At 39.3% G+C, this 20,641-nt stretch overlaps 1 protein-coding gene across 1 annotated transcript; it reads left to right on the forward strand.

The window, feature by feature from the left end:
- Positions 1–1,257: 1,257 nt before the first annotated feature.
- Positions 1,258–17,047, forward strand: MRPS35 (mitochondrial ribosomal protein S35). The gene is made up of 8 exons (XM_017832865.1): positions 1,258–1,303; positions 2,253–2,287; positions 3,284–3,451; positions 3,837–3,897; positions 4,699–4,838; positions 5,552–5,661; positions 6,141–6,210; positions 16,540–17,047. Exons 1-8 carry the CDS (start codon positions 1,273–1,275, stop codon positions 16,810–16,812), a joined length of 888 nt encoding a protein of 295 aa, XP_017688354.1. The 5' UTR covers positions 1,258–1,272; the 3' UTR covers positions 16,813–17,047.
- Positions 17,048–20,641: the final 3,594 nt, after the last annotated feature.

A 20,641-nucleotide genomic window follows, 5' to 3' on the forward strand; every position in this document is an offset into this window, starting at 1 on the left:
AAGAAGTGAATGTGAGAAAGACAGGAGGTTCTGGTTGAAGAGCAATGAGGGAGATTTTAATGTCATCAAACTCTCAGCAGGTGGTTTTGATTACTATTTTCAGAAATGCACTTTTATTTGCAGGTCTGTGCCTTATCCCAACAAATTTTACCAGTGACGCTATTTTAATTTACAGCTACACTTTCTTAAACTCTTCTTCTTAAGAGGTTGTCTAGATCTCCTGTTCTGAACTGTATTTCATGGCTGCTTTCACCCGTCCTCCTCCCTTCAGGTGTGCGTGGGGGGAAAAAAAAAATCCCCCCAAAAAACTTGGGAGACTGAGGGGAGCCCTCGCGGCCGCCTGCACCTTCCTCAGGAGGGACAGGCACTGATATCTGCTCTCTGTGACAGGACCTGAGGGAACGGCTGGAGCTGCGACGGGGAGGTTTAAGTTACATATTAGCCAAGGGTTCTCCCCCCAGAGGATGGTTGGGCACCGAACAAGCTCCCCAAGGCAGTGGTCGCAGCATCCCGCCTGACAGAGCTCAAGGAGTGTTTGGACAACGCTCTCAGGCACATGGTGCGATTTCCGGGGTCTCCCGAGCAGGTCCAGGAGTCCCCCCGATCCGTGGTATTCCACGTCTCCACGCAATGGCGGAGCACGAGGCTCCTCCCCGCGGGCACAGCGAGTCCCGCCGGGTCCCGTCTCGCCCCGCTCCGTGAGGGCGGAGCTTTCCCGGCCCCGGGCCCGCGCCGGCCGCCGTCGGGCCGGGCGGGGCTGCGCGGAGGCCGCGATGGCGGCGCGAGCCGGGCTGTGGTGCGGGGCCAGGCTGTGCTGCCGGGCCGGGCTGTGGTGCGGGGCCGACGGGGGACTCCCAGCCGCGCCTCGCTGGGGCCGCGCCGCTTATTCCTCGGCGCCCGCGGTGAGCGGCAAGGAAGGGCCGCAGCAGCGGGAAGGTGAGCGCGGGGGGCGCGGGGGCCGCGCTGCGCCTCCGCCCGCAGGGCGGGAGCGAGCGCTGAGTGACGGGGCTGCGGCGGAGCGGTGCCTGGTTTCGGTTATTCCCAGAGGGAATTTCATGGTTTGCCGAGGGCTGTAAGATCCTTTAAGTGTTAAGGGGGTCCTGGCCTGAAATTATGGATGTTTGTAACAGAAACAGTGCGGTGCGAAGTGTGGCTGCGTGTGAAAGCACCGCGAGGAAGGCAGGTCAGGCGATAAAGGAATGCTGTGTGTGAACTGTTGTAGAACCCCCGGATGTATCTTTCAATTTAAATTTTTTATATAGCAAGAAGAGGATGAGCAGAATTGGGTACATAAAGTACTCGGGTAAGGAAAATGAAAGAACTATAAAGTTCGCCAGGTTTTGCGAGGTAGGGTTGTAAGACATTAATGAGGGGAAAACCCAAACGTCCACTCCTAAATCCCTTTTTTTTTTTTTTTTGCTAAATATATACAAAAAAATAAAACCTGAGAGCTCAAACCAGTCACTTGAAAGTAAATGGCATCGGCTTCACCTTCATTTGTCTGAGGCTACATTGTCCAGTGTCGGTTTTTGGAGAGCGGAGTTTGAAGTGTTTTAGAGTTTCAGGAGGGGGCAGAAATGGAGGGAAGCAAGATCTCTGTTTAATTTGAAAATCCAGTGGTATTTGGTATCTTCATGCATTCCTGGGAGTCCTTCACCACATCTCCAAGTAATATCTGGCTATAAAGTAGAGTCAGAGGGTGGCTCAGGCCTGAAAGGAGTTAAACTCTTACAGGATTGCTCATTAAACTGGATTGACATGATCCCCATCCCCAGCTCAAGAAGAGAAACAATCCAATGTGTAAACTGTTCATACAGAGGTTAGTTGAGCTGCAGAGTGGCACAGAAGAGGGTGTAAAGTCAGAAGGAAGGGATGGAGCCATGTGACTCTCCTTTTGGATATAGTGACTCTTAGGTTTATCCATCTTGTGCTGCTGTGGGAGGGTGATTTGTGGCTGCACAGCCATGTGGGAAAGAAGGAGCACAGGGATGAAGGTGAAAGTTTACTCTCACTCATTTTCTTGAAGTTCTTTTTTATCTAATGTTTCAAAAAATAAATGAGCAATCTGCAGTCTGAGTACCTGATCTTCCCCTTCTTCCATGTAAAGATTGGGGAGTATTAATGAACATTGGTACAAAGACAAGCGCAAAAAAAAGTATAGAAGACTATGTTGCATTGCCCCCTCAAAAAAAAAAAACCTATATAAAAATTTGTATTTTAAATGGCTCTGTTTTGTTTTTTTTTTCTTTCAGCTTCAATAAGGAGAAGAGGCAGGACACCACAGTTTGTAAGTACTGAAATGATTTGCAGCTAACTCAGGTGTTTGAGACAGTTTTCTAAGCTGTGTGTCATAACAGGAACCCCTTCTGCAGTCAAACCCTGTGACTGTTCCAGGCCAGCACCTGCTTTCTGTAATGTCCCAGCTCTTTTCAGTATGTGCCTTCATAAAGCCAAAACATAACAGTAAGTTAATAGTTAACTTTTATTGACACCATGTACCACAGGTCTGAAAAGTAACTTAAAGTTGCATTTTCAAAAAAACAGACATTTTATTGTTATTTTCAATCTGAGTTTACAGGATTTGTGGTGGTTTCTTTCTGGTGTAAATAAAAAGTGTGATCTTGTGCATCAGTGAAATTGTATGTGCACGGTGGATTTAAAACTGATATCTGGACATTTAATAACTAAAAATTTCCTGTTGTCATCCACATGTACATGTCAAAAGTTGTATAGTGCAGGTTATGATGCTTTAAAAGCAAATAGTGAAGTAGACCTGGGATACATTAAATTTTTTTGTAGCTTTTAAGAGTGGATTTTATGATACATCAAAGCAGTAAGACCAGTTGACTGCATATATCCATTTCCTTTCTACCCCTCTACATTAAAAATTAAAGTTTTTTGGGAAAAAAACAGTGACTTGTTTGTTTGTTAGGTTTTTTAGGAGCATTTGACTGAAACTGTGGTCAGTTATTGGAGAATATGAGCTATTTCTTCTATATACTAATACATTGTTCCTGTACTGGAATTTCTATAGCAAGAAATGTCAATTATAATCTGTTTCTTTTATTATCAACTGGTTCACATTTTCAGAATTCCAGTATTTTAAAACTCACTGTCTTGCCCCCAACTACATGCTCAGGCCCTTTAGGAAACAGAGTTTGCAGTTCCATACTGATTTGATTCCCTTTCCTTCCCCTGCTGATTTATGTTTTGTGTGTTGATCCTGCTTTGTCTTACAAACAGTGTATCTCACGTCCAGCTTGTATCCTTTTCCACTGATTAGGCTGTACCTCCCAGAACAGAGAGGATGGCTGTGGATCAGGACTGGAGCAGTGTTTATCCAACAGCAGCTGCCTTTAAACCTGCCTCTGTGCCTCTCCCAATCCGAATGGGTTACCCAGTGAAGAGAGGAGTACCTCCCCCAAAAGAAGGCAACTTAGAACTTATTAAGGTAAGACACATCACATGGGTGGGTGGTTATTGTAATGTTAGTATTCACTAAGGCTGCACTGCTTTGATTGGGGTGTTTGTATTGGAGACTGTTTTCTCTTATTAAACAGGATGATCCTCTTCAGTTTCTAAATGAAATGGTAACAAAGTTAAGTAACGAATGAAATCTGGAGACATTTTTAGGGTGATCATTCCTGTGATTTTTGTACTAGGGCTGACTGAAGTCTGTTCCTAAATCAGACTTGAGGACTTATCTGAATATCTTATTCAGCGTGTTGTATTACCATAACAAATGTGAGAAGTGTAATCGGATTTCAGTCATGTCCATTTACTTAGGAACAGACAAAAAGCCATTATTGTGGTAACTCTTAATGTGTCTGTTTCAGATTCCCAATTTTTTGCATCTTACTCCTCCTGCAATTAAGAAGCACTGTGCAGCTCTTAAAGGTGAGAATGTAAATGTGTGTGATCAAGTAGAAGGTGAGACATGGTACACTTGTGAACCTGGTTATTTGTCAGGCTTTGGCTAGTACTGTCTGCTTTATTGCTGCTGCCTGGAGTTACCTAGGTGGTTGGCAGGTGTGTCTTAGGAGAGCACCCAAGAAAGACTGAAATTTTACTTTTCAATGAGTTCCTGCTTGTACTGACAAGTTGATAGTTTAGTGCCTTGAGAAAGGTGAGTGATGAATGTGACAGAATTCTCAAAAGACTCTCTGTGATTGAACCAGGGTTCAGTCATTCTGGATTGCATTTAATGACCAAAAAGCTATTAATACTAGAAACCCTCTCTGAGAGCAAGGTCTGCTGGGGAGATACAGGATCTGCTGAAGATCAAGAGAATCTCTGCCAGCCAGCAAGAGAACCTAATGAGGCAAAGGAAGCATTTTTTGTGATGAGGATGGTGAGACACTGAAAGGGCTTGCCCAGAGAAGCTGTGGATGCCCCATCCTTGAAGGTGTTCAAGGTCAGGTTGGATGAGCTTAGAGCAGCCAAATCTAGTGAAAGATGTCCCTGCCCATGGCAGGGGGTTGGACTCTTTAATCTTTGAGGGTCAATTCCAACCCAAACCATTCTGTGATTGTTTGGCATCTGGAGTACTGTATCCTGGGTTTTGGAGAACCCAGTATACAAAAAGGATTAAACCCAGTAAAAAGATAGATTACAATAAATCTGGAAAAAAAACAAACCCAAACAACAACCAAATACACCAAACAGGTATTACTTGTAGTGTTTTCTCTTTATATACAGATTTCTGCACTGAATGGCCAAGTGCTCTGGACAGTGATGAGAAATGTGAACAGCATTTCCCCATTGAAACCGAAACTGTAGATTATGTTTCTTCAGGGACGTCTATTCGCAATCCCAAAGCAAGAGTGGTGACTTTAAGAGTAAGTAGTAATTTTGGTAAACTGCCTTTGTCTCAAAAGCCTAAATACTTGTTTTTCTTTTCCAAACGTGCAAGTATGATCTGCTATAAGGAAATGAGGGAAATTGTTTCCTCAAAGTCAGAATAAATAAAAAGCAGTGGATTTCCTGAAGTATTCTGCAGAATATTAGAACTGAGGTCATCAGGTTATGGATATGCATTGAAGTTGGCTGTGATGTAAGCAAAATAGTGTACCCTCTGAAGAATGTCCTTGTAGAAAAGGTTCTCCATGTCTTGCTTAGATCTTCTCATTACTAATTTTTTGGCCCTGGAAGTGCACAGGTATTGAAAGATGGGTCACATGAATGTGGCACTATTTATAAGTGTTGAGTTGGCAGGCCTCCAGGCATCAGTGTGTATGCAATAGGCACAGCAGCCTTGTCAGCATAGGATCATGACATACTTGAGGTTGGAAGGGAGCTCAGGAAATTTAGGCATTATGTGGGTGTTTATTATGCATGTATATATTGTTTGAATATTCACATTATTCTTGCCTTGTGGTAAGACTTCTGATGTGATACAATCAGAAGAAATTCTGCAGTATTCAATGCAAATGCATCCTGAATAGCTGTCCTTCTGATTCTTAATAGGTGTGCCATACTGTCTCAAGTATTTCCAAAGTGCAGAGATTGGATTTATCCAAGGAGTTAAAGTTGTTTTCTCTTGTACTTGAAGGTTAAACTTTCTAACCTGAATTTGGATGACCATGCAAAGAAGAAGCTTGTTAAACTTGTAGGAGAGCGGTACTGCCAGGAGACAGATGTGCTCACAATTGTCACAGACAGGTACAGTTACCAGAAGGAAACAAAAATGCTTGTACCAATGGTCACTGTATAGAAAGGGCTGGGTGTCTTCCAGTAATACCAGCTATTCTCTTGGTGAATTATTATATTTTTAAGGCTAAAATAGCACCTAAACTTAACACTGCTCCTGTTATTAACTGTTAAAATCAGGTTTTAAAGGAGTTCAGACTTATGTGTGTTTGGTTCCAGTTTGGCACAGATGGCAAAAAAGTTTTTAATGTTTCCTGAAGTTTTGTTAATTCTTGGATTTTGTAAATTTTCCTACTGAGTTGCAGTTGCCCTTTCTCCCATGTTCTTAATACTCTCACCGCCAAGGTGTTATTCTTGGTTGGGTGTAATTCAGAAATGCATGTGATTTAAACACACATTTCCCGAAGATTCCCTACATTACAAATTAGAAACTTAGATGGTGATTTTTAACATCTTGTTCCAAAAAACGAGCTTTGTTCCTGAATTTTCAGGTGTCCCCTAAGAAGACAGAACTATGATTATGGCATGCACCTGCTCACGGTTCTGTACCACGAATCTTGGGTAAGCAGTTTTAAGTAGCTCGTGCTGTCTAATGTGCATGTGCTCTCTGTCATACCTTAAAGTAAATTATCTCGAGATTCTTTCCCTCTTCCACCTCACTTGTCTTCAAATTCAACCAAGATAAGTTGCCTATGTTTGATCTTAATTCCAGAGTCAACTTGAGTGCATTTCTCTTAACTTCACAAGTGCTATTTTGTTGTTTGTAAACAGTTTGTCTCTTTTAAGAAGTTCACTTGGTTTTGACCTCAATAAGAGATTCTTTCCCAATGCTTTACTCCTCTCAGCCAGGAGCCTAAAACTGACTCTGAGCCTACCAGAAAACACCTTAATTGTCAGGATTCCTAAACGTACCTCTAATGTGGCATCACACTGGGCTGCCTGTGCACAATATTCAAATATGAATTTAGTGCACCCAGAGGAATGGTGTGCTCTGTGATTATCTCCCGTTACCTATGCACTTTTAACAGGGACTGTGTTTAAAGGCAAACCCAAGTCTGTTCCAGAAAAACAGAGGGGTGTGTTATTGCTTAAAAGCTGTGAAAACTGAGAACACAATATCTACATCTTGCCTGATTCCGGGCTTGGACCTGTTGTTTAGAATATGTCTTTTCTTGGGCTCTTCCTGGGCTAAAGTAAACAATGACTGTAATTTGGAAATGTTCGGTTTCTTAAATGCTCTCTCACTTTGCCTCAAGCTGACTGCTTTTCTGAGCTCCCTCCTGCTCAGGAAAGGGGCCTCCTCTGCACCTCCTGTTAGTTTTAGCATTTCATTACATCGGTGTTAGTGTCCTGAAAAATATAAAAAAAAATTTATAACTCTTTAGATAAAGCAAGTGTAATGTAAAGTTTTCCATAATCATTCATGATAAAGAGTATTTGGAATTTTTCCCTGTAGCTTGTTTTGTTAAGTGGTTTTACATATCAGATATCCAATCCAAATGTATGAAAGGTACTATTCCAATTTATTATTAATTTACTACAAATTTTAAATAGGCCTCTAAGTATAATAAGATATCTTTAGACTACAGATCTTTCTTTCACAGTGAACTCTTCAGACCTGTCTCTTGTATTTTTGTGGTTAGTTGTGTAGGTTATAAATAGGCATTTTTTGCAGAAAACAAGTTAGTAGTCTGAAATAAAATTAATGCTGAAAATCCATACTAATGTTTTGAATAACATAAAGTTGAGTGTACTGTTACTAGTCACATTGTTTGAGACAGACAGTAAAAGCTTTCACCATCACCCTATTTCCATAGATGTACTCTTTTTTATAAGTTGTATTTTCCATATTCAGCATTTTTATGAATTTAGGTGTTCTCGATTTCGATGGTTGCAGGGGTGACGTTACAGACATACTTAGGAGGATGAGCTATATTTCCCTTTCAGTGAGAGCTGCCTTGAAGGATACATTTTGCAATTGTAGAGTACGTCAAATTAAATTAATTGTGAAGGGTAACATTTACTCTAGATTTCAAGAGTTTTGTACACATGGATGTTCCTCTCCCCAACAGCATTACATTGCATTACAAATCTGAAATTAATGACAGATCAGTATTGCAATGACAAGAGGGTTAGACACTGCTCACTTTATTAATTTCAGCACGAACAGCACGTCTGTGCTGTGCTCTGGCATTAATTAGTGATGGCAGACAGGGCTATATGATACTGCTACGTGAGTGTTCAGTGTATGTTGAATATGCACAAGTCTCCTTCCCTTTTATTACCTTGCAACCTCCATGTTAATGTTTGATGAGTTTGTCAATCAGTTGTAATTGTCTTTGATTTCCATGAAAAATTAATGGTTTCCTGAGACACGGTTTTTTATTTTGTGTGACATGTTTTGCTTTGTGGCGTGGTTTTTTCCCTCCATGATCAGTGGTAATGCCTTTTAGTGACTTGCTGAAAGGGAGTTTTGTAAACCATAAGCAAACAATGTGTGGTTTATTTTAATTTGTACCAACTTTATTGTGCGAGGGCAATGGATGGGGACTGGCCTGCCAGTTAGACAGTAACATCAGTCCTGTTTGCAGAACTAATTGTAAGATTTGATGACTTTTACAGCAGAGTAGTGTCACGCTGTGTGTTAATGCATGTTTGTGATGCAATTGAATAAAAAGATGAGGGCAGTGAAGGAAAGCTGGATGCATGTAATTTTTACCCTCAATCCTGAAAACTTTGCCTAATATCTCTCTCTAAACATGACAGAATTTATGTTAATAACTATGTTTCTGTATTTTGTGAATTGGCAAGTGTGTATAAAAGGAAGCTCCTGGACAATATGATTTAAGGTCTTAGTGTGGGCCTTCAGTCACCTTAGGTTGAAAAGGCTTCCATCAGTATGGTAATGAATGTAGATACTGTCCTGATCATCGAGGTCTGCTGTGGCCCTTTGGAGCATCATGCTGAAAAAGATTGTGAATAGCGTTGGTGCAAGAACACAGCCTTGTTTCACACCACTGGTTATTAGAAAGGGCTCAGAAAGTGCATCACCATATCTGACTTGGCCGCGCTGATCCTCATGAAGTGAGATGATCATTTTAAGGAACTTGGGGGGACAACCTTAACGTTCCAAAATCTGCCACAGACCTTTTCTGCTCACAGTGTCGAAAGCCTTGGTGAGGTCAGCAAAGGTTACATAGAGACCTTTGTTCTGTTCCCTACACTTCTCTTGCAGTTGTCTGAGAACAAATACCATGTCTGTGGTACTTCTGTTGGCTCTGAAACCACACTGACTTTCAGGAAGAATTCCTTCTGCTATAGCGGGAGCTGCTCTATGCTGATGACACCGCCCTTGTCGCCCACACAGAAGCAGCTCTGCAGTGTTTAACTTCTTACTTTGCAGACGCTGCTGAGCTCTTTGGGCTGGAAGTCAGCTTAAAGAAGACAGAAGTTCTCTATCAACCTGCACCTCAAGAAGTCTTCCATCATCCCCATATCACCATTGGTGAATCAGCTCAAATCAGTCCAGCAGTTTAATTACCTAGGCAGCCTCATCTCCTCGGATGGTAAGATCGACGGAGAAATAGACAACAGGTTAGCAAAGGCATACAGTGCTTTTGGAAGACTCCATAAAAGAGTCTGGCGAAATAAACACTTGAAGAAAAGTACCAAGATCAGTGTTTACAGAGCCATTGTGCTGTATATGGATCCAAATCATGGGTCTACTGCCACCACCTGCGTCTCCCAGAACGCTTCCATCAACGCTGCCTCCGTACAATCCTAAACATCCACTGGTCAGATTATGTGACCAACACATCTGTTCTAGAGCAAGCAGCAGTCACAAGTATTGAGGCCATGTTACTGAGAACGCAGCTGTGCTGGGCAGGGCACGTCTCCAGGATGAAGGACCAACCACCGCCTCCCTAAGATCTTGCTTTATGGTGAACTTGCCACTGGCTGCCACAAGAGAGGAGCCCCAAAGAGAAAATACAAGGACTCCCTGAAACAACATCTCAGCCTTGGCCATACTGATCATCATAACTGGTCTACTCTGGCCTCCAACCGGGAGGCCTGGAGACCCATCATCTATAACGCTGCTGCTTCCTTTCAGAAAGCACACAGGATCACTCTTGAGGAGAAAAGACAGCGCAGAAAGAATTGTGCCTTGCAGAATATACCACCTAAGGAGTCTTTCTGCTGTGCCTTTTGCAGTTGGACTTGTCTATCTTGTATTGGCCTTTTTAGCCACCAGCGTGCTTGAAACAAACGTGGGTAGAGCCCTTCCCAAATCTTGGTTCATGAAGCCTAGCCATGATGAATGAATGAATGAATAAAAGGAAGAATTATATGCAGATATACATCAGGAAATGTAATTTCAAGTGTAATTATGTTTTAGTTGCCAGTGATACACTTCTATTACAGTTACAAGTGGAAGTAGATATCAGACCTATGAGTTCAGTTATTTTTAAAACAATCAGATTTTAAAACTTAAGTATGTTCATTTATTTTCTTACTCTAAAACACTTGGAGATCTTCTGCTTCCTATTTAATAGTTTTCAGGTTAATACTGAAATATTTGTGTTTATTGGATTTCAGAATATATAAATTAGATAGCTGACTTCCACTGAGTAGAAATGTAGTAGATCTTAGAAATGTAATTCTTACCACTGAGTGGTAAGAATTGAACTTATCTTCTTTGGACTTCTTTTGTGATTCATTTCAAATTATCCCTGAGGATGGTGTCTGGATTGAATTAATCAAGGGTGAGATATATTAGGTAGAGTATTAAACAGCAGCTTAACCAGTTGTATTTTTACTGCCTTTAAACAATGGTATTTCTTGAGTGCTGTAACATCACTTGAAACCTGGGTGTATTTTCGTGTTATCAGGTGATTTTTAGAGAGTAAGAGTTTGCTGCCCTCGAGTGGTTAAAAGGATCATGGACTGATTTCTTCACACTCAGCTTGGATTAATAGTTTAGCACCCAAAAGTCCACTTCTGTTATGAGTTGAAAGAAGGAAGGAGAAGCAAATGGAGCAGGAAATCAATTTTCCTGTAAGGAAGAACATTCAGAGTCATTTGGTTTTTTTGCTCCAATTCTACATATGTTTCAGTCTACACAAATGCAAGAGGATGGAGAGTGGAGGATCTCAATTCTGCATTACAGATCTGAGATCTTCAAAGAGTGATAAATAGTTGCCCATGGATTTTCTGTTCTTCAGTATTTCTTAAAGTACAAGGTCTAATCTGACATATCAGCAGTAGATATTTAGTAGATAGGTAATGCTGCACACACTGTGGAACTTTCTTGGTTTCTCGAGTACTGTGGTTATGGAAATCTGATAAATTATTCAAGGCTTAAAAAGAACAGTAAGGAAGAATCACTGTAACAGTAGGAGAGGTTGAAAGTGGCTTCTTAATACGAACAGTAATAGCCAAAGGGGTTCTGGGTGCATCTCTCTGCTCTCTGCTTGCATTGGAGATGCCAATAGTACTTGGGATGAAAGGGCAGGGAACTTGAAACAGAAAGGTGAGCGAAGGAAAAAAACTGAAAAATGGACAGAGTGACAGTAGATAGAAGCTTAACTGAAATTTATCCACCCACCTCACAGCTGTACAGTTTGAATGAGTTTGAGGAAAATGGCCCACACTACCTTGCATTCCTTTTTAAACAAAGCATTGAGTGGCAAGGCACCCCACTGGTGGGGTGGCAAGTCTGTGTGCATGCTAAATGAATATTTTAGCTGACCATTAGTGATAATATGCTTTTCTTTAGACTTCATTTTTTTCAACTACAGTTATTTTAGGCCATTACAAATAACCACAATTCTTATCACTTCAGGTTGTGCCAGTAACACTTAGTAACAGTAGAATTTTGCAGTTTCACAGTAGGAGATCTTAGAAATGTAATATAATTGTGTTCTTCCTTCCTAGAACAGGCCTTTCTCAGCATGTTATTATAATGTGTTTGTAATGCAATGGTTTAAGTAATGCAAACTGAGGCCAAAGTAAGGGTTGACTCTAAATGTTGTAATATAAACTTGGTTTTGAAGCATGTATTCCATTTCCTTGTGTGCTCACCAGTGCTCAAAATCTAACAACTTGAGTCTTCATCATTAATGTGAACCAGAAAAGGTAAAGCTAAAGGGGCATAATTAGACGTTAAATTGAGTAAGTTTTCTCTGACGATCTGAATTCAAACATTTAGAATAAAAGGAAGGTTTTTCTGCCGGGAAATGTGTATTGTAGTGGAAGAAGGTTACACTTTTTTTTGTACCTCTTGTACCACAAAGGATGAGCATTCCAGCAAAAGGTTGAATTAAAAATTGTCTTTGTACTTTTTCAGACTGTAGTAAGCTTTTTGCTTAAGTAAGTTTAAGTAAGTTTAAACTCCTTATTTTTAGTAGCTGGAGAAACAAGGCTTCTTTTTGATACATAAATATAATTTTTGCAGCTGTTTAATTTTCAGTCTATATGTTGGAGTGAAATGAAGCCTTGTGGGCTGTAGACATTAAAAAAATGAACAGAAAATCACCAAAGAGTTGGACTCTTAATATCACTGATCTTTCATGATGAGATCAGAATCTTACCTGATCAGCATTCAGAAAACAGAGTTAGATAAATACCTTACAAATGACCCTTAACAGAAGCCTGGATTTTCCAGAAAATGCTGCAGCCACTCCAGCCCAGAGAAATGAAGTGTTGTTTTGGAAGAGGCAATTCAGGCAACCACTGAGGACTCTGGAGCTGGTGACAGAAGCAGAGATGAAGCTTGAGAGTATCATGAAACACGAGAGCATCTCTTGCATGCAGTGCTATTTTTTGAGGCAAAGTTCTTGTTTTGCTTCTCTGCTTTTTCTCCTTTTGCTTTATACATTTGTACCCTACTGAAATGTTTAGTCCTCCCAGTTTGTCCTGATTTGCCTTGATCCTCTAGAGGTCCCACCTGTCCTGTGCTGTTGCTCTGTCCTAGAAAATAATGTTCTGCTTATTCAGAGGAATGTATTTTAACTTACTTCACATCACCAAGAAATTCAAATGTTTCTATGCAATATCATGTGATAAAAATATGTTTTGCCTCTCTACAAATTTCTGTTGGCATTTCTTTGTAAGTTGCTGACTAAGTAGTACAAATGAAAGGTGTATTATACCCAAAGAGTCTGTAATTGTTCTGGCAGTTCCTCTTAGGATTGAAAGTAACCAATCATTTGGAAAATGTTAGCATAGCTGTCATTTATTACCTGAAAATGTAAGGTTATGGTACCACACAGAATATCTTTTATTTCAGTGCAGTACTAAGAAATAGATGTATTTATTCCAGAGTTTGAAATTTGACTTGGAATTTAAGGAACTTTCCTTCCCCCCAAAAAAAAAAAAAATCCCACTAAACTACTTGGTCTTTGCTAAACAGCATTAAATTTTTAACTGCTTATACCATTGACAATAAAGTTAGCTAACATGAGTCACGTTTTTAATTGTCCCCAGGATTTCTGTGTGCCACTTCAAAATTTTATTAAAAATGTTTTTCCCAAAAGAAGCACCAAAGAGCTGACAATTTTAAGCCTCTGTATCACTGTGACAGCAAAATTGTGCAAGTTAAACTGGCAGAAAAAAACCAAGCAAACTGATGGTGAAATGCCTGCTTAAGTGATGCAAAATGCTCCCTTTTTTTCTGTACTTAAAGGTACAATATAAATTGAAGCTTTTTGTTAATGACTTACATGTAAAAAGCAATTTCACTGTCCAAAGTACTGTTTGAGCATTCATACTCTTTCAGCATTTCAGATTAAGCACAGTAAAGGCTTGTTAACCTCCCAAAATACTGGCTTGTACTGTACTATAAAAAATTTGCATAGAAACAAATCCTTGTTCTGTTTATGGCATTAAAAAATAATTCTCTATATTTGCATTAGGAAGTGTTAAAAAAAAATAGGTCTTCTGTGCCTCTTTAGCAACAGTTCAGATCTTTGACCTTATATAAAAAAGTTGTCTTCTGGTTATTTTTTTAATTTGGTTTTGGTTTTGTTCTTATTGTAAGTTTTGGTAAGAGACAAAGATTGAAATTATCAGCTGAATGGATATTCAGCCAGACTGGGTCATACTGAGATTCTGTCTTCTGTGTGAGAGAATGAGGCAATCATATTTAGTGAATTCATTGAATAAATATATATTCTTGATTTTTAACCTTGTTCACTAAGTGGGGATTCTAGAAAAATGTTATAAATACACTTGTATTCCAGTTCTCATAGTTTTATTCTCATTTTTAAGACTCTTACTGCAGTGTTCACTAACATTTTAAATTTACAGGGGACAAAAATAATCAACTAACAAAATTTGGGGTGATAAAGACCTAATTTTGACGTTTAATTCATAACACTTTAAACCAAGACTACAACACTTGTAACATTCCCGCTATTCAGAGTTCATGGATACCCATGGATACCCTTGTCTATCTAGGGTACATTTTCAATTGCATATATAAATCTAGGTTCACTTTCCTCTTGCAATAAATTGTGTTGAAAAGGTATTTTAAGTTTCACTTGATTCAGTTAGTTTGCAAAAACCTGATTTCTGCTCAGTTTCCTGTTGGTGATGTATGTCTGGACTGGTCATCTGGAGGATAACTTTTCATTTTGAGACATGGCCACCAACAGTGCAGTGATGGATACTGGCTTCTTGTAGCAGGGCTGAGGAATGGATTTGGAAATCTCCCCCTACTGTCAAATCCCTTCCTGCTTTCCCCCTCACCCCCTACCATGTAGTCAGATTTTACTTTAAAATCCATTTTGACAAATCACTCTGCTGGGAAGGATTCCAAGAAAGAAATACTTCACAGTTTCTTTAAAATCCCCTTTAAAATCTTGCTCTGTATTGCCCAAAGGAGGTGGGGAAAGCTTAATCTGTTTATCAGGAGGCATCTCCAAAATCCTCTGAGTTAATATGTGCAGAGCAGGATTGTCCTGAAGAGATAAATGTAATACCTGTAATTAGTTCTTGTTGTCTCTGCTATAACTTAGAGGTGTTTAAAAGGCTCACAGTGATCTTTTGTTTGAACTTCAAACACGAGTTTAGGAGTGACCAGAGGTGATACCCATATTCCCTTACTCCTGAGAAACCCTATCCCTGTGAGAAAGGCTTTTGCTTTAAAATTCTGTCCGAGTTTGGGGAAAAAAGTGTCTCGGAGAGTCATTATGCAGATAAACAAGGGATATGTAAACCAGGATGATGATGTTAATTAAAAACTATGTCAATCTCCGCTTTGTATGTCAGTATTTGTCAAACACACAAGGAATACTTTACTATACCCACTTACTCCCAGTTGTTTTGGCAATACAGGCTACAGGATTTCCTTTTGTTCCTTTTTTCCTCTCTAAAAACTGAATGAGATTCTTTTACTTCTGTGTTGTATTTGTGTTCAGGTTTTCATGTCAGAACCTTTTAACGGTGGTATTCACTGCTTCTTACTAAACATTTGGACTCAGGGATTTAAAAATCAAGAGATTCCATTTACCAGGTGAAAGATGCAGCATTTGGTAAAGTATTTTAAATTCAGATAGACAGATCCAAGCACTCAGGGTTGTAGTGGAAAAAAAAGTCTTGGGTCTTAATAAAAGGTTATTAAATGTTGTGGTTTGACTGCAGCAGCCTTGACAATTAGTGGACAGAATATTGTAAAATAAATGAAAAATCAATACCAACACCCCATCCCCCCAAAAAAAAACCCAAAACTCGAAGCCAAACCCAAACAACAAAGGAAAAAAAAAATCTCTACTGTTGCAAGGGTTTTTTTGATTCTGCATAGCATAGTTAAAAATTTACTGAAGAGCTCTTTCTGGTAAGGGATTTAAAAAAGGAAAAAATGCATATGATGTAAATGCTTTACTATAAGGTTTTTTTGAACTTATTTCCAGAGAAATGCAAGTTTTATTTAGACACAGTTTTATAACAATTTTAAGAAAAACACCAGAGATAAACTCAAAATACTTTAAATTGTGATCCTTGAAATAATATAAGGATACTATATGTTGTTTACATCAGTAAAGTACTAAATAAGTATAAAAATAAATAAGCACGTATAAAAATCTACCTCTGAAGCATATATATTTACCAAAATACAATAAAAATTAAATATACAAAAATAGCAGGTTATAACATTTGAAATATTCCTTAAACAGTCTGTGAAGGCCTGCTGGAGAAATGTTGAAAGACAACATTTATAAAGAACAACTGTACAAGCCAAGTATTTACAGGCACTGGGATGATGTCTGTCAGTGCTCAACTTGTGATCCTGTCTAATCTTGCAGTGCTAATTAGGGAAAAATTAGCACCTTATGGATAGAGATTCTTTTGAAGAGCAATTTGTTTTGCAGGAAGAATAAATGGATTATTTGGTGGTGCTTTTCCTTAAGAGTCCCAATTAAAATATTTCCCAAATGGTGAAGGATTGCTGTCTTTCATCATAGGTTACTTGGTATGGACTGTCTCACTTCATGTCTTACAGCCAGTGTAGACATACCAAAATCATATGCTAGGAACATAATAAATAATAATAACTGCCCCCAAATCTTGAGCATTTAGGGTTATTTAAAATTTATTATTTTTACAAGATTTTTTGTTATTCACTGTGTATAGTCCATAAGCTTTTCTTCCCACTCTGACTTGCCCAGTTATACCTGCCAGATCCGTAAAGAACTTGGTAAGTGGGAGGAAAGAAACTCATCCTGCTCATACAGGATCGAGTTACAAGCATTGTAACTTAGAGGAGGAAATACCTTCCACAGTGAATGTCTTTTGTAGAGTGAATTGATATGAGAGAGAACTTCCTTTGAATTATTGTAGCTTTGTTTCAGTCTTGAGTAGTTTTTTAACACAGTGTATATTTTCTTTCAGAAAACTGAGAAGTGGGAGAGTGAGAAATCTGAGGAAGATATGGAAGAGTATATCTGGGAAAATAGTCGCTCTCAGAAAAATGCCTTGGACACGCTGCTTCGAATAAAAGCCTCAGAGAATGTCAGTAATGTCTCTAAGGAAGAGCTGCTTGGATCTGAAGTGGTTAAGAATTACAGAAACTCTGTAATTGCACTTAAAAATGAAGGTGAAACAGAAAGTAACATGTCTCAGTATAAGGAATCCGTGAAAAAGCTGTTGAATATACAAGCATGAAAGCAGACTCTGCAGGTACACCTGATCATTATAGAAATATTAAGCTACTATTAATATTTCTTAGTGACATGGATATATAATTATTCAGAACCTTAACCAAAAGTGTGAAACTTGATGTTGATAATCACAGTAGTAATCAGTTTTCTCTTTACTGCTCATTTTTTTTTGTAAGCATAGTTGTCCTGTCCACGAATCTTGTTCTTTGAATAAAGTATGTTTGGATTCATATTGATAACTTGGACATTTTATTCTGTGTTTGCTTAGCATGGGAGATCCTGTTTCAGTCCTCTGCTTAATCACACTTTGATTTCTCACAGAACTTTTTAAGGCATATAACGTAGAGCAACAATGTCAAAACTTAAGCTCCCAGTTCCATTAATTAAAAGTCTGAAAGTTAAGAACTCTAAACTTTCTAAATGCTTTTCAAATGTCACTCAGATTTTGCTCTATCTTTACTCCCTCTCTGTAAAATAAAGATAATGTGTCTAAGTAGTTTTAACTTTTGGAGAGGTGTTGAAGCACATGGGAGAGTGTGAGGTACTCAGCTGTCACCATGAGGGCTAACAAATACCCTAAGGAAAAATACCTGTCTCTACAATGATGGAATAAAATGAGGTAGAAAATGGGATGGTGGTGGGAATGTGAACTAGCAGTTGTTGAGAAAATTCCAAAGCACATGGGAAAGAAGAATGATGAGAGTTGCTAAAAGTAAGAGCTGGTGAGTAGTGAGGTATGTAGCTAAATAGGAATGGACTCAGTCTTGGTGCCCTGAGGTCTGCTGAGTTCTCTCTTGAATCTACCCAGGCTTTTCAAGGGAAAAAAAAAGTGGTTTTAGCATCCAGCTTACTGGTATGCAGCACAGAGAGAGAAACTATATGGATGTTTAGCTTATACTGGGTAATTTATATTTGAAAGGCATTGATTTGAAACACTGGAATCACAGGCAACTTTTATTGCCTTCTCACAGCAAAAAAACAAAAGCAAAACAAAAATCCCCACATAAAAACAGCAGCTTTCAGGACATAAGTAACTTGCTTTTATTGTACCTTTCTGGCTTACTAAGATTTCAGCTTAGAAAGTCATTCTCTGGAAGGGGCAGAGGGAGTTAAGGATTCTGCATACCTATGAAAGAACCAAACATGTGGCCCTGCCAGCAGCTCTTGAGAGAGAACAGTGTAAGAATAAGGACATAGAAAAGTGAAGGGAATTGATTCCTGCAGTGTTCTCTGTGGCTTGACTCTCTCGCTGCTAGGATTTCTCACTGTCTGTTTTGTGTTTACATACAGCCACAGAGTGCATGTGTTCCCACTTCCAAAACACTGTCAGTTTTGGAAGGATTGTTTTGTCGGTTTGGAAGGTCAAGATTGTTTTCATACGGTAGGAGGCTGAGTTTAATGCAGCTTTTTACTTCCTATGAGAATTTGCCAGAGCTGTAGCTAAGACTGAAAATGCTTGTCCTGTAATCCCTATTTTGCACTTAGTTATTTAGTGGTCCTTCCTATTAGATTTGTATTAATGTGAAGCTTTAGCAGAAGCTTGATATGGGGGAAATTTCAGCTGTTACCAGGTTGTTCCTTTGTTCAGGGATAAGGAGGGCAATGTTTAAAATTCTCATTTGAAACAGTACATCTGTGTGATTCCAAATCTTTTTTGAACAGCCATGAAACCAAAATTACTGAGGCAGTAACTGCACTTTGACTCAGAGAGTGGTATGGGTGGTGCCTGGAGTTGTGCCTGGCTCTATTCCAAAGGCAGTTTTGTTCTAGTATGTACACAAGGGAAATTTGTTTCCTTAATTAGCTTTGTCAGTGCTTGCAGAAGGACTGGCATATGAGCAAGTGTATGTAGCAATTTCTGTTTTGCATGTCTTGTACAAGATTGTCAAGAGTAATGCCCTTAAGTGTTTTAAAAAACCTCATAAGCTTGATTGTCTCCATAAAGTTGTCCTTTACTGCTCAGGACATATGAGCACCTGATAAAATCCTCTCTGCAGCAGAGGACAACTCAGTTTTCCTTTGCTCTTTGTAGACTTTGAATGGACCTAAGTAGAACTTTGGAAGTCATAGTTAAAATAACAATTTGATGTTACTAATTCTGCTATCTGGTAGAAAGAAGAGCAAGGGAAACTGATTTTTTATTTGGTTGTATCACAGCTAATTCATGGAAAACTTAAAATTCACAGGCTCCTACAGCTCTGTCTGAAGAGTTCAAGCCTCCCTTATGTACATTCTCTAAATGTTTCAATACAGGCAGGATAAAAGGTGATTGTCTCCTGAGCACCAGGAACAGCCAAATGTCTCTGCTAACAACAGATGATGCCTACGGGCCAAGAACAATGTTGGGAATAATTCATTGTGTTCCCTAACCACATCCAACAGTTCCCATCAGAAGCTGAATGTCAAGGATACTCGTTTTCCAGTAGTATCTGGCTATAGAACACCTTGCCAGCTGGCCTTGGAAATCTGCAACCTTGGTTTTCAATGGTACTTCCTCTCCTTGCTAAGAAACCTGTCAGGAAAACTAGAAACCTTTATAATCCTGTAAGTGCCCAGTCAAGCTTCTAGAATCAAAGGCAATATAAAATTCAGACTAACACTTGTGATTTTTACTGATGGTTTATATGTTACAGTACAGCCCGTGTAATGCACTGGACTGGATCAAAGGCAGCCTGGATGCTATTTTGAGCTCTTTCTCATCTTGGAAGTTTCTCTCTGGTTTTGTCCTTCTCCCTCTGAGCTGTTTGTGTTTGAAGGTAACAGCATTGCTCTGTAATTAATGCAGAATACCTGGAGCACTGGGATCTTAACTCCAGTGGGAGTCTCAGTGATGTATAATGTAGCACATGTTTTAGGAAGTAAATGACACATCTCTATTTTCCCGCTGAAATTTAAAACCTGTGAAGAGTTAGAGATTAACAGACTTCCAGGTTAAAACACCTCTACAGGACAATAATAAATCCATCCTTAGCAATGGTCACTTACTAACATATCATGTACATTATAATACAAATTAATGACGAAGGTGTGCATCCCTCTGCACATACCTGTGTGAATGGAATACTAGTAATGCTTAGTTTCACTGGTGCTCTTGAGGAGACTAATCTTTCTTTTACCTCCCATATAAACATTCCAAAGAGTGGACACTTTTACCCTGTTTTCAGGCATAGCATTGCTAAGTAAAGGATAAAGGGACGGTTGCCTAAAAAGGGATTTGCTGTCTGGACAAACCATCTTCTTGCTTTCCCTCATACCTAAGATGTATGTATTTATTTTCTTGTGACTCCCTTAGTCTGTAATAAAAGAGTTCTGCTATTGTGCTTCATATAACCCTTTTCCTGCCTATTTTCTTCCCTATACAACAACGAACCAAGAAGGTTCTCCAGAACATGATCTTACTTCAGTCATTCCATCCTGGCCCAAAAGCATTTGCGCATAAATTTTCACTTTGCCTCATTTTCTTTTTCTGGTGAGTTCTGAAGTCCTAGTTACATTATATGACTCTACAGAAGACTATATTGAGGGGTAAGCATTAAAGGAGCATCAAGGTGCTGTTAAATGCACTATACAGTCACTAATCTGGAGATGAAAAAACCATAGAATGACTGTGACTTGATGCAGTCAGCACAGCTCATCAATTATCAGATAAAAGGCACTTTTCTAAGAGTAAAGGGAGGTGAAAAACCACCTTTTTGAAAGAAGATACTATACTACCTCTGACTTATTTCTGTCAAAACTAATGCCTCCTTGCAGAGGTTTGTGTTTCTGGCATGTTAGTGTGTCCTGTCTAGGGAAAAGATATATGTGCTAGTCTTTGCATTTGTAGGAATGTG

Source organism: Lepidothrix coronata, unplaced genomic scaffold, assembly GCF_001604755.1.
Source record: "Lepidothrix coronata isolate B3197 unplaced genomic scaffold, Lepidothrix_coronata-1.0 Scaffold208, whole genome shotgun sequence".
NCBI lineage: Eukaryota > Metazoa > Chordata > Aves > Passeriformes > Pipridae > Lepidothrix > Lepidothrix coronata.

What these genes read in the sequence shown, in the direction of transcription:
- MRPS35 (XM_017832865.1), top strand. Translation starts at nt 1,273, where the DNA reads ATGAGCAGAATTGGGTACATAAAGTACTCGG. An exon ending in GAGGCAGGACACCACAGTTT is followed by an intron (nt 2,288 to 3,283) that starts GTAAGTACTGAA and finishes TCCACTGATTAG; the next exon opens with GCTGTACCTCCCAGAACAGA. An exon ending in GCACTGTGCAGCTCTTAAAG is followed by an intron (nt 3,898 to 4,698) that starts GTGAGAATGTAA and finishes CTTTATATACAG; the next exon opens with ATTTCTGCACTGAATGGCCA.